The 19,647-nt window shown below is 38.8% G+C and overlaps 1 protein-coding gene across 2 annotated transcripts in view; it reads right to left on the bottom strand.

Moving 5' to 3' along the window:
- Positions 1 to 19,647, bottom strand: part of LOC127417596 (netrin receptor UNC5A-like) — a 338,051-nt gene that overhangs the window by 178,880 nt on the left and 139,524 nt on the right. For both annotated transcript variants that reach the window (XM_051657630.1, XM_051657631.1), the window contains exon 2: positions 1,853 to 2,074. In XM_051657630.1, coding sequence (XP_051513590.1) covers positions 1,853 to 2,074 — 222 coding nt within the window. The remainder of the gene's footprint in view (positions 1 to 1,852; positions 2,075 to 19,647) is intronic.

Here is a 19,647-nt window from a genome sequence, read left to right as displayed (position 1 = left end):
CTGTTGCATCCACCATGAGCAGGAAGTGTGAAAGGGGTCCTCAGAGTTATAGCTGACCATAGCATTGTCTGATTTATTCAGGATTATAAAAAGATCTAACAAAGTTGACGTAAATTGAGGAGACAACATTAATAGGCAGTTTTTTTATAAATGGAAATTATCATTTAAAGTTCACTTTGTGTATTGTTCGATATCTTAAAGATCCCTAACTTTCATTTGATATTTAAATTGATAAATTAGTAGCATTTGTAAAAACTTTGTTTGGCAGTTTAACATTGTGATCTCTTTCTGAGGACAGGTTAAGTTACTGTACATGTCAAGTATAGAGCATGCATTTAAAATAATAATAATAATCTAATAAAATAGACTTTTCCAGTATTTTTATTATTATGAATTTCTTGATTTTTAAAATAAAGATGATTTTTATATGCATAACATGTTTTGTCCCTTATCTTAAGAATCTGTGTAATTGGCAGCAACAATTATTTATTTATTTATTTATTTATTTTTTACATATCTAACTCATACCCATCACATTATAAGCAAAATATAAAATCCTGTTTTTACAAACACAATCCAAACCATATCCATGTGTGATTAAAAATCTGATCAAAACCTAATTTTTGGAAATGCGTTTTAGTCTGAAAGGTAGATAAAATGGATAGTTACAACTCTAAAAGTTTAATAGAAGATCTGTGCTAAAAGCCTTTTTAAAATGAAAACAAACACCCTCAGGAGCGCACATTTTAGATTAATGCGGCAGGTTAAAGTGTTACTTGACAACCATAAACAATCAACAGTTAGATTAATAAATCATATTGTTTTTAACGCCATTATGCCAGCTTCTAATGCTATTTTTATGATGAAATCCAAGTTAAAATATAAAAACAGGGAAAACAAACTAAAAACCTAGATGTTTAAGGTCCATTTTTAATAAAAACTCTAAAACCGATTTTAGTTTTCACCGATTCACTGTTTAAAAAATTATAAGCTTGTTTGACGCGATCAAATTGATAGAGAGTGCAAAGGACCAGGGTTCGAGTCCTGAAGAGCACGCAATTCCACACCATAAAATTGCGTGGTTGTTTCAGCAATTACTATCTAACTATCGGTTCTGGGTAAGTTTTGTTGATTAAAAACGCGATGGAGCGTTCCACTTAAAAACCTCATCTTTTGGGAGAAAATGTAATTTGCTTTTAGCGCTACACAGTGGACAATTCACCTTGGAACTGCCGCAACATGGGTAATGAACCATGCTATATCATTTTGCAGAAATGATGCCACAGTCACGTTATTTTCTTGTAGATCAGGCTCATCTGAACAAATAAGCCCAGTTTAATTATTTGCTAAATGACAGTGATCGGATTTGAGATCAAATTAAAAAAAACAAAAAATGTAAAAATCTGAATTTGATGCAGTGCGAATAAAGCCTAAGAACACCCTTTACACATGGTAAAATCACAGAATTGCAGCCTCTTGTGACTTTGCTATTTGCCTATAAGATACAGATTTGTTTTGGCTTGAGTTTTGAGGCAGCAATCTTACAAAAAGCTAAAAAAAAAAATAATGCCCAAACTACTGTGCTGCTGTTCCCTTATGAGAGTACACTAATGCAACAGATCAATCCTTGAGCAGAAATAAGTCCTTGTCCATCATATGTCCTAAAGATATTTGGAAATTGGATTGAAAGAAGGCTTTGGTTTATTTCTACTATTCTACAGAAGAAAGAACGAACATCATCTCTAGAAAGCCTCCTTTTATAAGCTCTCCAGCTCTTCAGTGTCATTCTGTAAATGCAGCAGTTCAGGTGCCTGTATTGTTGACCTCAGAGAGCAGGGTTGAGAGGCTATACCTGTAGTCGGGTCCACATCGCGCTCGATCAGGTGCTGATCCTGGTGAACCCATTCACCGTTGCACTTGAAGTAGATCTGCGTGGCAGGTGTCGACTGGCATGTGAGGGTCACTGGCTTATTCTTAACGATATAAACATCATCAGGCTCCACCAGGAAGTGGGGCAGCAGGTCAGAGAAGGCCGCAGGAAGTGGATGCGTTACGGTGGCCACATGCTCTCCACCTGTGAAAGGAAGTACAATACGATTTTATTTATTTTTTCATACCGTTTAGCAATGCAAAAGGATAATGAGTGTATCTGATTTAATTTCATACTTCGAACACCACGAGAGGACAGATTGCTTTTGACACACACCTGAGTGTGATACTAATCTTACGTATCCATATTCTGGGTGAATGCACAGACCTGTTGTAGTGGAGATGTTTTGTCAGCTAAGACATGCTAATGATGGGGTGTTTGAAATGCTTCCTCTTTCAAAAGACAAAGACGAGTATTTCAAGAAGTTGGGTCCTATTTTCTTTTTAAATAAATGTACAATGGGGTGCCAAAGTCTGAGACCAAATTGAAAATCTAATATTATTATTTTTTTTATTTTATTTTTTTATTATTATTATTTTAAACTGGACATGGGATTTCGATAAGTGTAAAACTAAGAGATGGCAGAAAACAAAGATTCAGCACTTTTTATGTAAGCAAATTTGTGACCCTGGCCATATTAATTCCTTTTTACAAAAGGTCACATTTCTTTGCTTTAACTGAAGCACACAAGACGCTCTTTGGAACATTATGAGATCACGCTGGGGTAACATGGATCATCAGGTTTTACGCAAACGTGTGGTTTTTTATTATTTTTCTTTTTACACACTCTCCTATCTCAGCTCAATTTGTAGTAACAGCTATACATACACCATTTGTTATTGGATTTCCCAGAAAAGTGTAAACACTGCAGCTCTGTGGCACTTTCAAAACATGAGTATGTTTGTTGGAGCATCTTGATCATCAAGACACAGCAATATTGGCTCAACCAAGAATTTGAGTTGGGGGCGGGACTATCTGTTTGACAACCAATGACAGATGGTAGAGCGTTTGGGAAATTTGAATGCTGTTATTTGGGGTCCAAGTACCGAAAGTCTTCGCAACCAAGGCTAGAATCAAAATTCTTTTTTTCCTTGGATTCCCGAAGTCATCTCTCTTTCATTTCTGTATTTTTCTGACATCGAGTTTGAGAAAAACCTACTTTTTCGAATGGTCTGTTGATCCAATTCGCTGTTGATCCAAAAAAAACCTACTTTTTCGAACGGTTTGTTGATCCAGTTTGCACATCATCTAAAGACCCTCATGAAAAAAAAAAAAAAAAAAAAAAAAGAAAAAACATTTTATCAAAAGAATTTGTACTTGTTAAATCATTCAGAAGATATAGGTTGATAAGTGAATTTGGGCCACAGCCAAACAAAAATAAATAATAAAACAAATAATTGGCTCTCATCTTCTAAATGATTTGACAAATCACAATTCTTCGATAACTTCTTATAATGAAGGTCTTTAGATGATGCATTGTATCTTGATTGTTAATCACAAGATTAGTTCACCATCACTTAAAACATGACTGTATATAAAAATAAAGGTTCTTTATTGGCTTATATGGTTCCATGAAGAACTTTTAACATCCATGGAACCTTCCTATTGCACAAAAGGTTCTTTGTAGTGGAAAAAAAAAGGTTATTTAGACTAAAAAATAGTTCTTCTAAAATGGTTCTTTTAGAAACCTTTCACTGAAAGGAAACAGTTTTTCTCTGGTATCAGAAAAAAAGAGCACATTTTTGGAACCTTTATTTTACATGTAGTACTTTTGGGAACATGGCATGTCCTGTGGTGTGCACGCAAAATGTCACGCACATCAGACCAAAAGTCTAAAAGGAGTTAAAAAAGAGAGTTTTCAGTATAATTAAATTACTTTGCCCCTGTCAGATCTGTGATTTTCTCCAATTTTCCAAACTGCTTGGACACCCAAAAGGGGAACACATCATATTTATAAAGAAAAAAAAAGAAAAAAAAATGGAATTCATGTACGTTTTTTTCAATTCAACTTTGCCTTCAATAAAAATTTTAATGAGGAACTTTGTATTTAATTAGAAAGAGATGCAGTATAAGCAGACATTTCTCAAGTCTCTGACTTTCAGACCCCACTGCATGCTACCACGCATACATACACAAACAACGTTTGTGAGAGATAGAGAGAGAGAGAGAGAGAGAGAGAGAGAAAATGAGTCCCCTTGTTAACAGTCTGAGTAAAAAGCTTGTGAGTGGTATGGCCTTGTGAGGGTTTGCCTGCAGCAGTGTTGAAGCCCATCTAAACTCTCTTTGCTGTTAATCACAGCCTTTTAAGATCAGCGCTGATGGACCGCAGGCAATAAATCCCTCTTGCTGAATGACCACAGCACTTCAAAACACGCTCGGCGGGCCCTGTATCCAGGGCTTTAACTCAACTCTTTATTACGCCCGCGCCCAACGCTGTGACGTGACTGGCAGCCATTGACTGACTGAAGGCGGCTGTCACAAATAAGCTGCATTAAGCATGGGATGAACTGACTCTTTATTTTGGCTCATGTCTGAGCCCTGCTCACCCTGTGCAGGTTTATTAAAACTTTGAATTTTTTTATTTAGTTTTTATTTCTATAAAAACATTTGTTTGTCCTTTCGAATTTGTTTCATTTTTGTTAGTTTTCACTCTGTGAGTGATAGTTTTATTTGTATCTTAATTTTAGTATTTTAAGGTTATTTAGGTTAATGTGTTAACTGATTTCATTTAAATATGTTTAACAGCATAAACAAATTCTTGGACCCATTTTATATTAGGTGCCTTTAACTGCTATGTACTTAAGCATTTGATACAATATGTTTATTATGTACATAATTATTGTTGCATTGCACTTACATTTAAAGTACCTGCACTTAATTACATCTGTTACAACCCTAAACATAAACCTACCCTTACCCAACCCCTACCCTAACCCAACCCTTAAACCTGCCTGTACCTCAACCTCGGTAGCAGCAAATGTGAATCTTGTAAGATTTTTGCATAACAACATGCAAGTTACAAGTTACACAATTAGTACATTGTATTTTAATGTTAGTACACATAGGTTAAAGACCCCTAATTTAATTGGGAGCAATTTATCAGGCCTGTCTGGTGTTATTGCCTTCTTGTGGCATTCTCAATTTTAATGAAGGTGGGTTTAAAGGTTTATTTTTATATATATATATTCTGTGCTAAAAATAAATAATGAAATAATCCTAAAATCATTTTCTATCTATTTTAGTTTAGTTTTTTCTCATTAAATTTGTTTGTTTTTATTTCAGGTAATGAAATAAAAGGTTTTCATTTAGTCTTCATTAACTATAATAACACTGGTATTGCGGTGAGATTAGTTGTTGTGCGTGTCCTGCTGTTCTGCATGACTCAGTGGACGGAAATGTTTCTCCTGCATGTGGATTTATGGAAGGAAGGCCAGGGCGGTTAGATCCGCAATGTTTGGAGAGATTCAATGAGAAATCACCATTAATCAGAGACTGGCCCTGTAATTTGCGAAAGAGTGATTCGTCTGTGCGGTGTGGAAATGCAGTGTGCCTTATCAGTAATTTGGTTGCTTCATTTGTTAGCTGAAATGTTTTTCTTGTCTTTGTAATTAAGAATGAATTGCTAATTTATCCTTTTCCGCCCACAATCCAGAGCAATCAAGAAGCTTTGGCTCGCGGTTTATTCCCTCCTCACACCATTGTTCATCATACACAAATAACTGTATGATCTGAATAACACACACACATCCACATTTTAAAGTGATATCAGTTTAGCTAATTAGTTATTCCCTCTGCACCATTTTTCTGTACAGTGTATCTGTGGAGTCAACTATATATTATAATTCAATATGGCTGTAAGACTAGCTGTTAATGCCGTTCTGCACAACTGTGGGTCTGTGGTACCTCACACATGGAACAAATCTCTACTAGCAATGCTAGCCCTGACCTTTTCAGACACCTTCCTCATCTCACCCTCACAGAAAACCTTAGTCTGGGTCACGCAGATAGCATTAGCCCAGGTCATAAACGTCAGCCTCCAAGCCAAGACATTAGCTAGCCCTGCAACACGTCACATTAATGCCTTTCTGCTCATTTCCTTTTGTCATTTTACGTGGTGTGCTGAGTTGCTAATTCATCAGAGTGAAATACAGTGAGGGGCGAAGCTACAGCTATTGAACCTCCACTAATGTATTGTGTATGTGTTTAACTCTTAATGAAAACTAAATGTTCTGTGTCCAATGAAGGACATACATCACTTTCCAGTTTCCTGTCTTTTAGCCCCGTTCAGTTTCATTACATTTTGTGCTACAAGAGACAAGCAATTTATCTTACAGGGACATTCATTTATTAAAAACATGCTCAGATGGATTGGGAATTCAAGCTTTTTCCATTTCAAAGAGGTCTAGCAGAGGATGGTGCAATCAAGGCAGTTATTGCAGGTCAGAATGGCTTTCTTTGTGCTGATGCAAGGCTGGGTGCCCACGGGATGTGGTCCTTCTAATGAGCCTTAATTTGGCACCGTGATGATGGCCATTAGCTCTCCATGGTGACCTTTTCTACAGCCGAGAGATTTAAACATGAGCGCTCGGTAAGCCAGCAGGCTGGCCTGGCCGAATCTGTCCAGGTGGACTCTATGAAGTGATGAGATATTACAAACATAAATGAGGTTTCAGACTGTTCATGACTGTTTGCATTTTTTATTATTTTTTTTAATTTTTTTTCTAGCCCCGGTGGATGCAGGCAGATGTGGGTGGAAAAGTGCTGATAAAAATAAATAAAAAAATAATAAATAAAAAAGACAAAAAATAAGAACGGACATTTGTAGTTAAATTTTTCATATTAATATTTTGGGGAAAAAGATACAACACTAAGAGCAAGTCTGTAGTCATGTTTCCAAAGTTACTAATTTAATTTCAATCAAAAAAACAATTTGCAAATAAAGCAGTGTTTCCATTCTATTTGTTTAAGAGAACAAAATCGTTACTCCTGCGGAAACTGATGCAAGCGTAAGGATCTGAGTGACTTTGACAAGGGCCAAATTGACAACTGGGTCAAAACATCTCCAAAATGGCAGGTTATGCAGTGGTTAGTCAAAAGAGGTCCAAAAAAGTATCAAAATTGGTCCAAGGAAGGACAAGTGGTGAACCGGCGTCAGGGTCATGGGCGCTCAAGGCTCACTGATGTGCGTGGGGAGCGAAGGCTAGCCTGCCTGGTCCAATCCCACAGAAGAGCTACTGTAGCACAAATCGCTGAAAAACTTAATGCTGGCCATGATAGAAAGGTGTCAGAACACACAGTGCATCCCAGCTTGCAGCATATGGGGCTGCGTAGCATCTGACCGGTCAGAGTGCCCATGCTGACCCCTGTCCACCGCCGAAAGCGCCCACAATGGTCATGTGAGTGTCTGAACTGAACCATAGAGCAATGGAAGAAGATGGCCTGGTCTGATGAATCACATTTTCTTTTAGATCATGTGGACAGCTGGGTGCGTGTACGTCGTTTAGCTGGGGATGGTGTGGCAGCAAAATGCACTATAGGAAAAAGACAGGCCGGCGGAGGCAGTGTGATTCTCTGGGCAATGTTCTGCTTGGAAACCTTGGGTCCTGGCATTCATGTGGATGTTACTTTGACACGTACCACTTACCTAAAGATTGTTGCAGACCATGTACACCCTTTCATGGCAATGGTATTCCCTGATGGCAGTGGCCTCTTTCAGTAGGATAATGCACCCTGCATCACTGCAAAAATTGTTCAGGAATGGTTTGAGGAACATGACAAAGAGTTCAAGGTGTGGACTTGGCCTCCAAATTCCTCAGATCTCAATCCAATTGAGCATCAATGGTTTTAATGCACAACAACTCAATTCAGTCTGTTCCTCACAAAAAGCTGATTTGGAATATAGCGCACGAGTCATCCAGATCACTTTTATGATATTTTTATGCTGCTTTTGCATCCTTATTGGAGCTTAACAACTCTGATCTACATTTACTGAATTGCATGTAAAAAAGTGGTCATAACGTTCTTTAAAATTGCATTCATGTGTTCCATGAAACAATGCCAAACTATTTTGAAATTACATGAGGGTGAGTAAATGACAGAATTTTCAATTTGGGTGAACTGCTCTCACAACGGCCAATCAGAACTAGCCGTCAAAGCACAATTGCATTCAATTAGACCCAGAAGATCAGGACCCAGCTGGGACTTCACTAACACATAGTGCCCAGAGAACATCAGCCAATGAACATCACCCCTCAACCACAACTACAGACTCAAACACCCCTTCTCTCATCTGATCCATTGCTCAGTGCTGGCATTTGACTTCAAAAGGCAAAAGCTGCTGATAACTGGGGCCAAACATGAAGGCTCTATCAGATAATTTGGAATAAATCAGAGAAAAACTGTAAATGTGGTCTGGCAGCCATTTGTATACCATACAACGTTGCAGACAAAGGCAAAGAAGGTCACATTAGGTTTCTCATGTTTCGTCTGCCCTTTCCAAGTCAATTAAAGTCCTTTATCAAGAAGAATAAGAAGTTTATTTTATATAGCGCCTTTCCCAAGCTCAAGGTCCCTTTACAATTTGCATATTTCATAATTTATCAGTTGTTTGTCCCTTAAACAAGGCATCATTGAGCAATCACCAGGCATAATTTAAAATCACAATGATGAACAGCAGCTGTAATATGTTTTATGATGTCATCACCTCTTTAAAATGTCTTTAGAAATTAATTTGATCCAAATTACTATACAGACTATTTCATGTGCCAGTAAGTTAACAACAACCACAGCAACGATGATAGTTACCAAGTGCTGGTCCGTTGTGGAGTCCAAAAGTACACCAGTAAAAATGCTTCTATTTTGTACTTTTCTAATGTAATACAATTGTTTTTGCTACAAAATACATTATATTATTTATTCCCAAATTAATTTGGAATTTGAATCCCAGATTCTCAATGTGGTCTCAGGCATTTGGATCCCATTGAATATTTGCAAATAAATGATTTTTCTCAAATGCATTTATCATCTATGGTGCCATTTAGTTCATGAATCTTGTTGTATTCGCAATAATAAATGCTTTTTGAAAACCTTGTAGTGAAAAGTGTTTTTCTTTTTCTTTTTTTTTCTTTTTTTTTTTATGAAAGGTTTTGGTAAACAGGCTGCACAGACTAGACAGGAAATACAATGTCTTGTTTGACGCACATAAAAAGCCTCAGTCTGACTGATGCCTGTGTACCACCAGACAACAAATATTTGCTCTGCCATGAGTCCAGGTTTAGTGGAAATTTTTCCAGCCCAGTCTCACTTCACTAGAAGAATTGATGATTCATACCGGAGGCTACACACATCTCGGCTAGATGCCACATTGACAATATACTACATTTTCATCAAGCACAAGCTATAGTTCATGTCAAATGAGTGTCACCACACCAAAATATAGCACTTTCACTAAAACAAAAGCCTAACATCTCACGGGTAGTGTTCCTGGGTTAAGCTGTCGCCGGTTTTTAGAATGTCAAATATAAATCACCGCTATATGAGTCAAGCCTCTAAGCTGCCAATGCATAATGAACATCCATATTGTGATTGGATCTATCTTTAGTGTTAAGTGTGTAATTTCTGCACCAAATGGAATTACATAAATAATGACTTTTCAAATAGGTTTTCCAAACACTTTCCCAACTTTCACTGGTCGAACAAACAGAATGTCCCGCCCAAAACTCATGCCATTAACTGAGCCAGGCTGTTGGGCTGGTTGGATGTTTAAACAAATAGAACATTGCTTTAAAGCACCACAGAGTATGCACTTTTCAGGGAAATGAAAATATGTTTAAATCAGCTATTTAGCCTTTTCGAGATTGTCAGCACCAAGTCCGCTTAGTCATATACTGTAGATGATGCACATTATCAATTTTCAAATATTTAAGTGAATTGAGAAAATATTGTGCAAATGGACTATAACATATTTACAGGGTTAGGAAGGTTACTTTTGAAATGTATTCCACTACAGATTACATGCTGTAAAATGTAATTTGTAATGTATTCCACTACAGATTACAGAATACATGCTGTAAAATGTAATTTGTAACATATTTCATTAGATTACTCAAGGTCAGTAACGTATTCTAAATACTTTGGATTACTTCTTCAGCACTGGTAGATTTTTTCACTTGTTTTGACTATAAAAACTCTGCCAGTACAGTAAGACAAAATACACATGTTAAAAATACATTCTCTGAAAACCTAAATGTCTTATGCAGTGTTGTTTCTAAAACAAGATAATCAAACTGATCTTTTTTTTATTTAAGGATGTTTAGATATTTTTAAAGGAAAACAATACAAAAATTATTATCAAGAATACGATTTTTGCCCTAATATCAAAGGTCTTACCTTTTCTTGACAAAAAAATATGATCGTGTCTGGTAACGTGCATGTAAAATGGCTAGAAATAGCATTTTAGCTTAGCGTAAAGCTGACAATTTACACAAGGTTTATTTCTATTTCTTCTGCTCAAAACTTTCTTCAAACTTACTTCTCTGTGCTTGTATGAATGTAACACATCATAAGAAAGTGTTTCACCGCTGTTCAAATGCACTTTGGATCGTATCATTTATATGTATAAATGTTTTCCATCTGAAAGGACTAAATATTAAATGAAACAAATGACAATAAAATGCAAAGTAATCTCTTCAGTAATCAAAATACTTTTTGAATGTAACTGTATTCTATACCAATGATTTAAATTGAAAAAGTAGTGGAATACAATTACTTATATTTTGTATTTTAAATACGTAATCCCATTACATGTATTCCGTTACTCCCCAACCCTGCATATTTACCAGCAGTATTTCGGCCACCCTGCTCTCTAACTGGCAAAATCCATTGAAAAATATTGGTCGACCACTGTTTAAAAAAAAAACAACAACAACAAAACAAAAACAAGCAAACAATTAATTACATAGCGTTAAATGCTTTCAGGAAGGATTCTGGAGTAACATGAATACTAAAGATTAAAATCTACAAACTATTTGCTGCACATTTGTGCACTTACTGGGTCTCTCTCTTTCTCTCTCTCTCTCTCTCTCTCTCTCTCTCTCTCTAAAGCAGTGTAGAACCATTATGTTAAGGAATGGTTTTCATTTACCCATAAAAACCTGTCCACTCATTAAGTCCATTTGAATCTGTTCTAGGCACAATCTGTAATTACCAAAACAGTGTCGCCAGGTATTAGACTGTTCAAAATACAAATCAGGTATTAATTTCATATTTGTAAACAATGGAAGGGGTAACTATAATATAGCATCATTTATATGTGTTACAGCATTGATATTGATTAAAGATATCTATTGTACAACCTGGTCTCATAGAATCATGCTACTATAATAACTTTTTTCAAAATAATTCTTACATGCCTCGCTCTACAACAATGCATTTTTTTCACTTTCACACAAATCGCAAGGAAAACGGCAGATTTACACCTCATAAACACTTTTGCTCTATGACTCACCCAATGCTATATTATGTCAAAAAAGACTTTTTTTATAACGCAGGATTTAAAAGATGATACATTTTAAAAATTGCATTACTTAATCAACTACATTAACAATCTTATTCCAATGAGACAAAGTTGCGCGGTAGCTCAACTGATAAAGCGTTGGACTTTGAACGCGCAAGAACGAGTCCAGCAAAGCACACGAGTCAACACGTGAGCCGAAAATGTCATAGAAGCCTGATGAAATTATGTGATTACTTCAGCTATTGCGTCTTTCATCTCACATTTGCTTTTAATGACACTGTCAGTTGGGTTAAAATGTAGGGTTTAGGGTAGAGACTTTGGTTTTTAGGTAAAAAGTAGAAAAACAGATGTTTTAACATACCAAAATAATGCTTTGACAGTTATGCACTTACATGGAAGTCCGTGGGGCAAGTGTACAATGGTTTATTGACTTCATTGTATGTGCATTTCTGTACCTGAACGTTCCTTAAAAGAGCACTACGAAGTCGAAATACTTAGCTCAAATTCAATGGTGATTGTAAACAGTCTACAAAACTCCAAAAAAATTAATAAAAAAATTACGTGCCCAAAGATAAGTCCATTTTATGAGCCTTCACACCTTTTAACTGTCACTTAAAGTACAATATCACACTAAATTTACACTAACCCTGTGAAATATCCCAAAATACAATTGCAGTCTTCATTTAAACCAATTTAACACCTCCAAGACCCCTAACTGGTGACTTGCCCCCAACCTTCTCCACAAAAGAACTGTGAATCTGAAAGATCACCTTTATAACAATGTCAGTAGTGATTTAGGGTTTAAATGTTAAACAACTGCTGGAGTGAGCGCCGTACATTTAAAGTGTGAAGCCCTTAATGAGTATTCCTGTGCTGCGAAACAGATGTCTCAAAATTTCAGATTTAATTTGCTTTTTATCTTCCATCATCTCATTTTGCAGTCTCCTGCCTCCTTGCAAAAGGTCTGGAAGAGGCTGCCAGGTGTCGAACAAATCAAGTCAAACAAGCCTCTAGTATCTGCAGACGCAACGCAACACAATGCTTGTTTCTGTAATATGTAAAGACACCACTACAGAGGTTATTGGAAAATATTTCTCTTTTTAGTTCAAACTCTCTACAGCATACAGACACAAAAACAAGAGCAATAAATGGAAAAACACAAGAAAAAAAAAGGACATATTTTAAAGGAATAGTTTACCAAAAATGAACATTCTGTCATTTACCACATAATGCCTCTCCAAAACCATATGACTGTCTTCCATGGAACACAAAAGTAGAAATTTGAAAAGTCTTTACAGAATTCATTTGACATAATGAAAGTGAATAGTGACCTCCAAAAGGACAAAAAACAAAACAAAAAAAACAACGCCTTAAACCCACATTAAATGTATCGATACAACATAAGGCAAAAACTTCTGGAGCATTAAAAACTCTGTAAATCAATCATGGCAGCTACATCAACAGCATCCAACCTCAGTGGATCTTGAGACATTGTGTCAAATAGCTTCAGAAGACATATTTTTCGGGGGGCTTTTTCCCTCAAGTCACTATTCACTTTCATTGTATTGTAAATAAACACTGTGTAGGCTTTTTACATTTCTACTGTTTTGTTCAAGAAAGTCAAAACATTTTGGAGCAACGTTTGGGTGAGTACATAATGGAAGAAAATTCATAGAAAAGATTTAGTGTTCAACTAAAAAAAAAAAGACTAGAAGGTCTGAGCCCATCTATTCTCCTTACACTGAGACAGAAACCTATACATTTTTATCTAGTTTCTTGTCTAGATATGTCTAATCAATATCCAGGGTCTCTCAAATGCTCCTTGAAAGGAACAAAGTCTTATTTTCCATTGATTCAACACCCAACATTAACCCTAAAAATGGTACAAAGCTAACCCGTTTGATTATACAGTTTGGTAATGGACGTTTCCAACAAGGGCTTGTTGCTGAGTGGCAATGATTATCATTTTTAGCTACCTGCACTGGTAATTGCCAGTTGCGCAATATGCACTTTGCCAGAAAAGTGCATGCGGTGAACATAAATGTAAATTATTTATTTTCTTGTGCTTGTCATTAGCACACCAGCTTTCCTTCAGACTAACTTTAAAACGAGACAGGGAAACAATACAGGTAATTTGCCTAACTGCGAAGATCACAGGCTGCCCTCTTAAGGCTTTGAGAATGAAAGACCAATCTAGTCCATGCTGCTTGTGACTTAAAAACTCTGAACTTCATCTGATACAAAGTGCTAATAAAGCATGGCATTTCATTTAGCTTGGGTCTTTAGGTTCATCCTGTGAATGGAGATGTTTAATGTATAGGTAGTGCGGCATTTTACGTGAGTCAATTACATGTCCCACAGTCAACAAAATAACAACGCAGCATCTCTTGACCCTGACGGGCGTTGCGCCTAAAAACTATTGGAAAAAGCTGCATATATACTCACATTGATATAATTGATGTGATATGCATTTTTGTCTCCTGTTTGACAGAGATTGAAATTGATTTGTAATAGCCAATCAGAACTGTTAACTACCATGATGTTCAGTTAAAGGATCAATTCACCCAAAAATTAAAATTCTCTCTCAGTTACTCGCCCTCATACCATCCCACATGTGTATGACTTTCTTTCTTCTGCAGCACACAAATTAAAATATTTAGAAGGCTATTTCAGCTCTGTAGGTCCATACAAAGCAAGTGAATGGGTGCCAAAATTTTGACACTCCAAAAATCACAAAGGCAGCATAAAAGTAATCCATACGACTCCAGTGGTTAAATCCATATCTTCAGAAGTGATATGACAGGTGTGGATGAGAAAAAGATCAATATTTAAGCCTATTTTGCTTAAAATTCTTCCGCATGCCCAGTTGGGGGCATATACATTTAGAATGTGAATCACCAAAAACACAAGAAGGATGTGAAAGTGAAAGTTGAAAGTGCACTGAGCTGAGCAGGGAGGAGAATTTATAGAAAAAATGGACTTAAATATTTATCTGTTTCTCACCCACACCAATCACATTTCTTCTGAAGACATTGATTTAACCACTGGAGTCAAAAGGATTACTTTTATGCTGACTTATGTGATATTTTGTGCTTCAAAATTTTGGCACCCATTCATTTGCATTGTATGGACCAAAAGAGAAATTCATCAAAAAAATCTTTATTTGTGTAAATCCCTGATTTCATTACACTAAACTAATGTTTACCCCTTTAATGTTTATGTTTTGTGGCTATATATTGGAAACAGTGTTATGGACTGGCCCTTATTCCCATTAAGGGCCCCATTACAGAAAGGTCCTATTGTAAGTGCCTTACTGAGATCACAATTTTAGTTTTTTCTTTAAATAAATGAGCGAAAAGTCCAAATTATTTGTTTGTGGTAATCAACATTATGCCACAAATGCTGCTGATTGAGGTTAAGTTGTATTAAACCTGTAACATTCCTTTAAGGGAGTCACTTCAGTTAAAAAAAATCGGTTATCTTTTTGTTTTTGCCTTGTTTTTCATCAGAGTGTGTGAGTGTATATATATGTATCTAATAAGTATGTATATGTGTAGGTATGGATGTACATATATATGCATATACTGTAGATACATTGTATATTTACTGCTTTTTCTATCATTTTAATTGTTTTTAAGTGTTCTCTCCCCCCTAGACATAATTATATCTGCATGGAATCTTAGTTGGTTTTTTGTTTTTCTGTGTAGCTGTTTGTCTTTGTTGTGTCTTGTTTCATTTTTTTTTTTTTTGTGTGTTTTCCTTTTTTTGTAATTGAAAACCAATAAAAAGTTATTCGCAAAAAAATAAAAAAATAAAAATACATTTAAAAAATGCAGTAATCAGTCTCTTTCATAACAGAACTGTGTATGAACCCAACAGTATTTATTACTCCAAACAGTATTATTCTGCTGTTGTGAGAACCTTGCCTTATAGTACAGTATACACCATTTAAGCTCAAACAAGTTGAACACAGCTCTCTCTAGCTCTGCAAAAAAACTAAAAAACTAAAGAAATGAATAGCAATCCTTCAACTCTTTGGAATGGATGTGAAAAAGATGAGTAGGGGAAAAAAAGGAAAGGCTCTGTGGAAAAAGAGGAAAGTTGTGAAACAGTTTAGATTAACATTTTAATCCCTTATCTAATTACCCAGCTTCCCCAGAGATAAAAATAAATAAATAAATTCAGCCGAATGCACACATGCAGCTTTTTCAGTCTTCAGATTCCTTCAAATGCCTCAAATGACACGTACATCTGCAGAAATTTGTATAATCACAAGTGGCAAATGTTTTTCCTGTGGCTCAACTGGTACAGAGTGGTGCTAGCAACAGTAAGATCATGGGTTTAAATCCCCCAGCATGTACTGATACAGTAAACATAAGCATGATTTTGGCTAATTTTTGCTAAGATGCATTTATAAAAATGTGCCTGTGAGCATGTGAGAAAATGATCACAATAATCAGCTAATGCACCATCTGGTGAATCTTATTTACACTTTCCTTGCGAATAGTTGACACCAAACAAAATGTAGAGGGCCCCTCTTTTGACTTGTCAACTTGTTCACCTGAAATTTGCATCCTCCTCCACATGCAGGCCTGGCTGAGTTTTGAAGAGTCTGACTTCAGCAGTTTAATTAGTGTGACAAAGAAGCAAGGGAAAGTGCACCAGAGATTCCCTTGAAAAAAGCACATAATATAATACTTAACAAGAACGAGACAAAGAGGCACCTGAGCACCTGCTCAGGCCTAATTATAGCCAAGCTATGCTAATGTGCAACAATAGACTGCCACAGTACTCTGCTTGCACAGTGAATTAAAAAAGTAACTGAACTTTTTGAAGGAAAAAAAAGGCACTAAAACATTAACCAGCTCTAAAATGTAGAACCTGACAAGGCACAAGTTTCCTTTAACGTGAGTTAACAAACTTTAAAACGTTTAAGCTTTTAGGCATTCTAGACTCATTTCTACAATTAAACTACAGAAGATGAAATTCCATGCTGATCCAGGCTGGATTATGCCAGTTAGAGCTGGTTTCCTATCTGTCACTCACTCGAAGTTGTGTCGAAGTAGTGACACTAGGGGTCACTCTTGGGAGCCCCAAACACCTCTGCTTTTTTGAAAAAAGGCCAATGAGAATTAGCAAGTGGAATTTGCATGCCACTCCCCCGGACATACGGGTATAAAAGGAGCTGGTATGCAACCACTCATTCAGATTTTCTCTTCGGAGCCGAGCGGTTGTATTCAGTGCACTGAATTCAATTACCTCCAAAGACGCACCTCAAAACTGCTGGATTTACGGCACATTTCAGCGGCTTCTCCCCCTCTACACCCGTGGAGTACTGAGAATGCCCCTGGGAGCTTTGGCAGAGTAAAAATAAGAGAGTATATTCTAAAAGAGTATATTTTCATTCACAAAAAGAGCGGCACACACGGAATGTCTTTTTAAAAATGTCATTCCGTTTGTGCGTTATTCCTGATTGCGGTCGTTATCTCTCCACTTCTGACAGCCATGATCGCTGTCTTACGTGTCTGGGCACTGCCCACACGGAGACATCGTTCGTGGATGAGTCATGTCCTCATTGCGAGAACATGACCATGGAAATGTTGCGGTCGTGGCTTGCTTTCGTAAGAAGCCACCCCAGCGGTTCCCCGCACTGGTCCTTCTACCTACAGGTTTGAGGCCGCAGATTTGGGGACATCAATGGGACCACCTCCGCCGGGTATCCCCCCACGGACCTCCCATTCCCCAGCACGCTCGCTTGCCCTGGTCAGGCTCCCGGACGAGACTGCCGGCTCGTCTCAGCATGAGTTGGACTTCTCGTTTGGAGCTCGGGAAGACGATGAGTTATTGAGCGCAGCATCAGAGAGCGGGCTCATCCAGTCTGACGCAGAGGCTTTGGCTGGGCTTCCTCCTTCCGGAACGGTCGCCCAGCCTCAGGCCAATGCGTAAATGATGGACATGCTTTCCCGGGCGGCCACGAACGTTGGGCTAGAGTGGAACCCTCCACACTCCTCTGAACCCTCACGGCTCGACGATTGGTTCCTAGGCTCAGGGCGCCGCCCACGGCCAGGCCCCGCCCCCTTTCTTTCCGGAAGTGCATGAGGAGCTGACAAGATCGTGGGAGGCACCTTTTACTGCCCGGTCCCGGTTTTTCAGCTCCCCTGCTCTCACTACCCTCGATGGTGGAGTGGCCAGGGGGTATTCGGTGATCCCCAGGTTCCCAGGTTGGCCTGTTTGGCGACGCCATCGAGGACTTTGCCCAGCAGTTCTCGGCAGTGAAGAAGCAGATGGAGGCCTTACAACATATCCTGCCCCGGCGCGGCTTAAGACCCCGCACCCTGTCTGCTCATCACCAAGGGCGTCCTCCTGCAGCAACAACACCGGCTCCGCCGCAGCCCGCCACCGTGGCCCGGCTCCGGCGTGGAGCCCTCCACAGGAAGCAGACGCCACCTGTCTCGCGGCCGGCCGCTAAGAACCCGAGGAAGACTTTGAAGACCCCCCCGAGTCGGGCGACCCAGGGGAGAGGAGACCCGCTTCTCTGGAGTTGGTCAACAGACCACTCCATCCCCCAGTGGAGGGCCGGGAGGAGAATCTTTTGTCGCCGCATGCCCAAGAGGCATGTCCGGTGTGCACGGCCATCGTCACGACCACCATCCACCATCCCATTTTGGCAGGTATGATGCTCCAGCGGCGGACCCCCCACCCCTGCGCGCCCAGCTGTGGCACAAACACGCCCACACGGGATTGGTTCCAGTGGACTACGGGGACGAGATTCCTCCTCCCCCCTCCTCGGCCAATCTTATGGTGGGCGGCAGGAGCCAGGTAAGTGCTTCGATGTCCCTGGACTCAGCACGGCCACAGTGCTCGAGTCCCCTTGACGTGGCATCTCGAGCTCCGCCCTGCCGCGAGACCCCACCCGCCGGTACATCTGACGAGATCATTCCCTTGGTCCCCCTCGCTCGGAGTTTGGGCGCGTGGCTCGCACTTTCCAACTCCTTGCGATGGCTGACCCGGACTGTCCGACTCAGCTACGCAACTCAGTTCGCCAGGCACCCGCCCAGGTTCAGCGGTGTCCGCTTCACCTCGGTGAAGGGCGAGAACTTATGTAACAACACCTGCACAGGATCGGTACATCCGAATATCACACCTGCGGGACAGGTACAGGATAGCAACAACAAATGCCCGAGTTACACCAGGAACGCACAATCCCTCCATCAATGCTCAGACTGTCCGCAATAGGCTGAGAGAGGCTGGACTGAGGGCTTGTAGGCCTGTTGTAAGGCAGGTCCTTACCAGACATCACGGGCAACAATGTTGCCTATGGGCACAAACCCACCTTCGCTGGACCAGACAGGACTGGCAAACAGTGCTCTTCACTGACGAGACGCAGTTTTGTCTCACCAGGGGTGATGGTCGGACTCGTGTTTATCGTCGAAGGAATTAGCGTTACACGGAGGCCTGTACTCTGGAGTGGGATTGATTTGGAGGTGGAGGGTTCGTCATGGTCTGGGGCTGTGTGTAAAAGCATCATTGGATATATATATATATATATATATATATATATATATATATATATATATATATATATATAGAGAGAGAGAGAGAGAGAGAGAGAGAGAGAGAGAGAGAGAGAGAGAGAGAGTGTACTGTGCAAAAGTTTTTTCTTTAAAAAACTTTCTTTCTTTTCTTTCTTAAAAAAAATAATGACAAATAGTTTTCATTAATCAATTAACGTCATACAAAGTCCAGTAAACAGAAAAAGAGCTAAATCAATATTTAGTGTGAACACGTTTGCCTTCAAAACAGCACCAATTCTCCTACTTACACCTGGACACAGTTTTTCTTGGTTGTTGGCAGATAGGATGTTCCAAGCTTCTTGGAGAATTCGCCACAGTTCTTTTATTTATTTAGGCTGTCTCAATTACTTCCGTCTCTTCGTATAATCCCAGACTGACCCGATGTTCAAATCAAATCAAATCAAATCACTTTATTATCACTCAACTAAATACACAAGTGCAACAGTGGGTGAAAGTCTTTGGTGCAGTTTTATGCAACACTACAGTCATGACAGTGATGAGACATACCAATCTACAATAGTCCTGATGCTGCGATACCACCTGCCTGATGGTAGAAGTGAGAGCAGCCCATGGCTCAGGTGGCTGGAGTCTCTGATGATCCTCCGAGCTTTTTTCACACACCACCTGGT

Source organism: Myxocyprinus asiaticus, chromosome 27, assembly GCF_019703515.2.
Source record: "Myxocyprinus asiaticus isolate MX2 ecotype Aquarium Trade chromosome 27, UBuf_Myxa_2, whole genome shotgun sequence".
In the NCBI taxonomy this organism is placed as follows: Eukaryota; Metazoa; Chordata; class Actinopteri; order Cypriniformes; family Catostomidae; genus Myxocyprinus; species Myxocyprinus asiaticus.
Note: the sequence above shows the minus strand (reverse complement) of the source record. Positions and strands in the feature narration are given on the sequence as shown.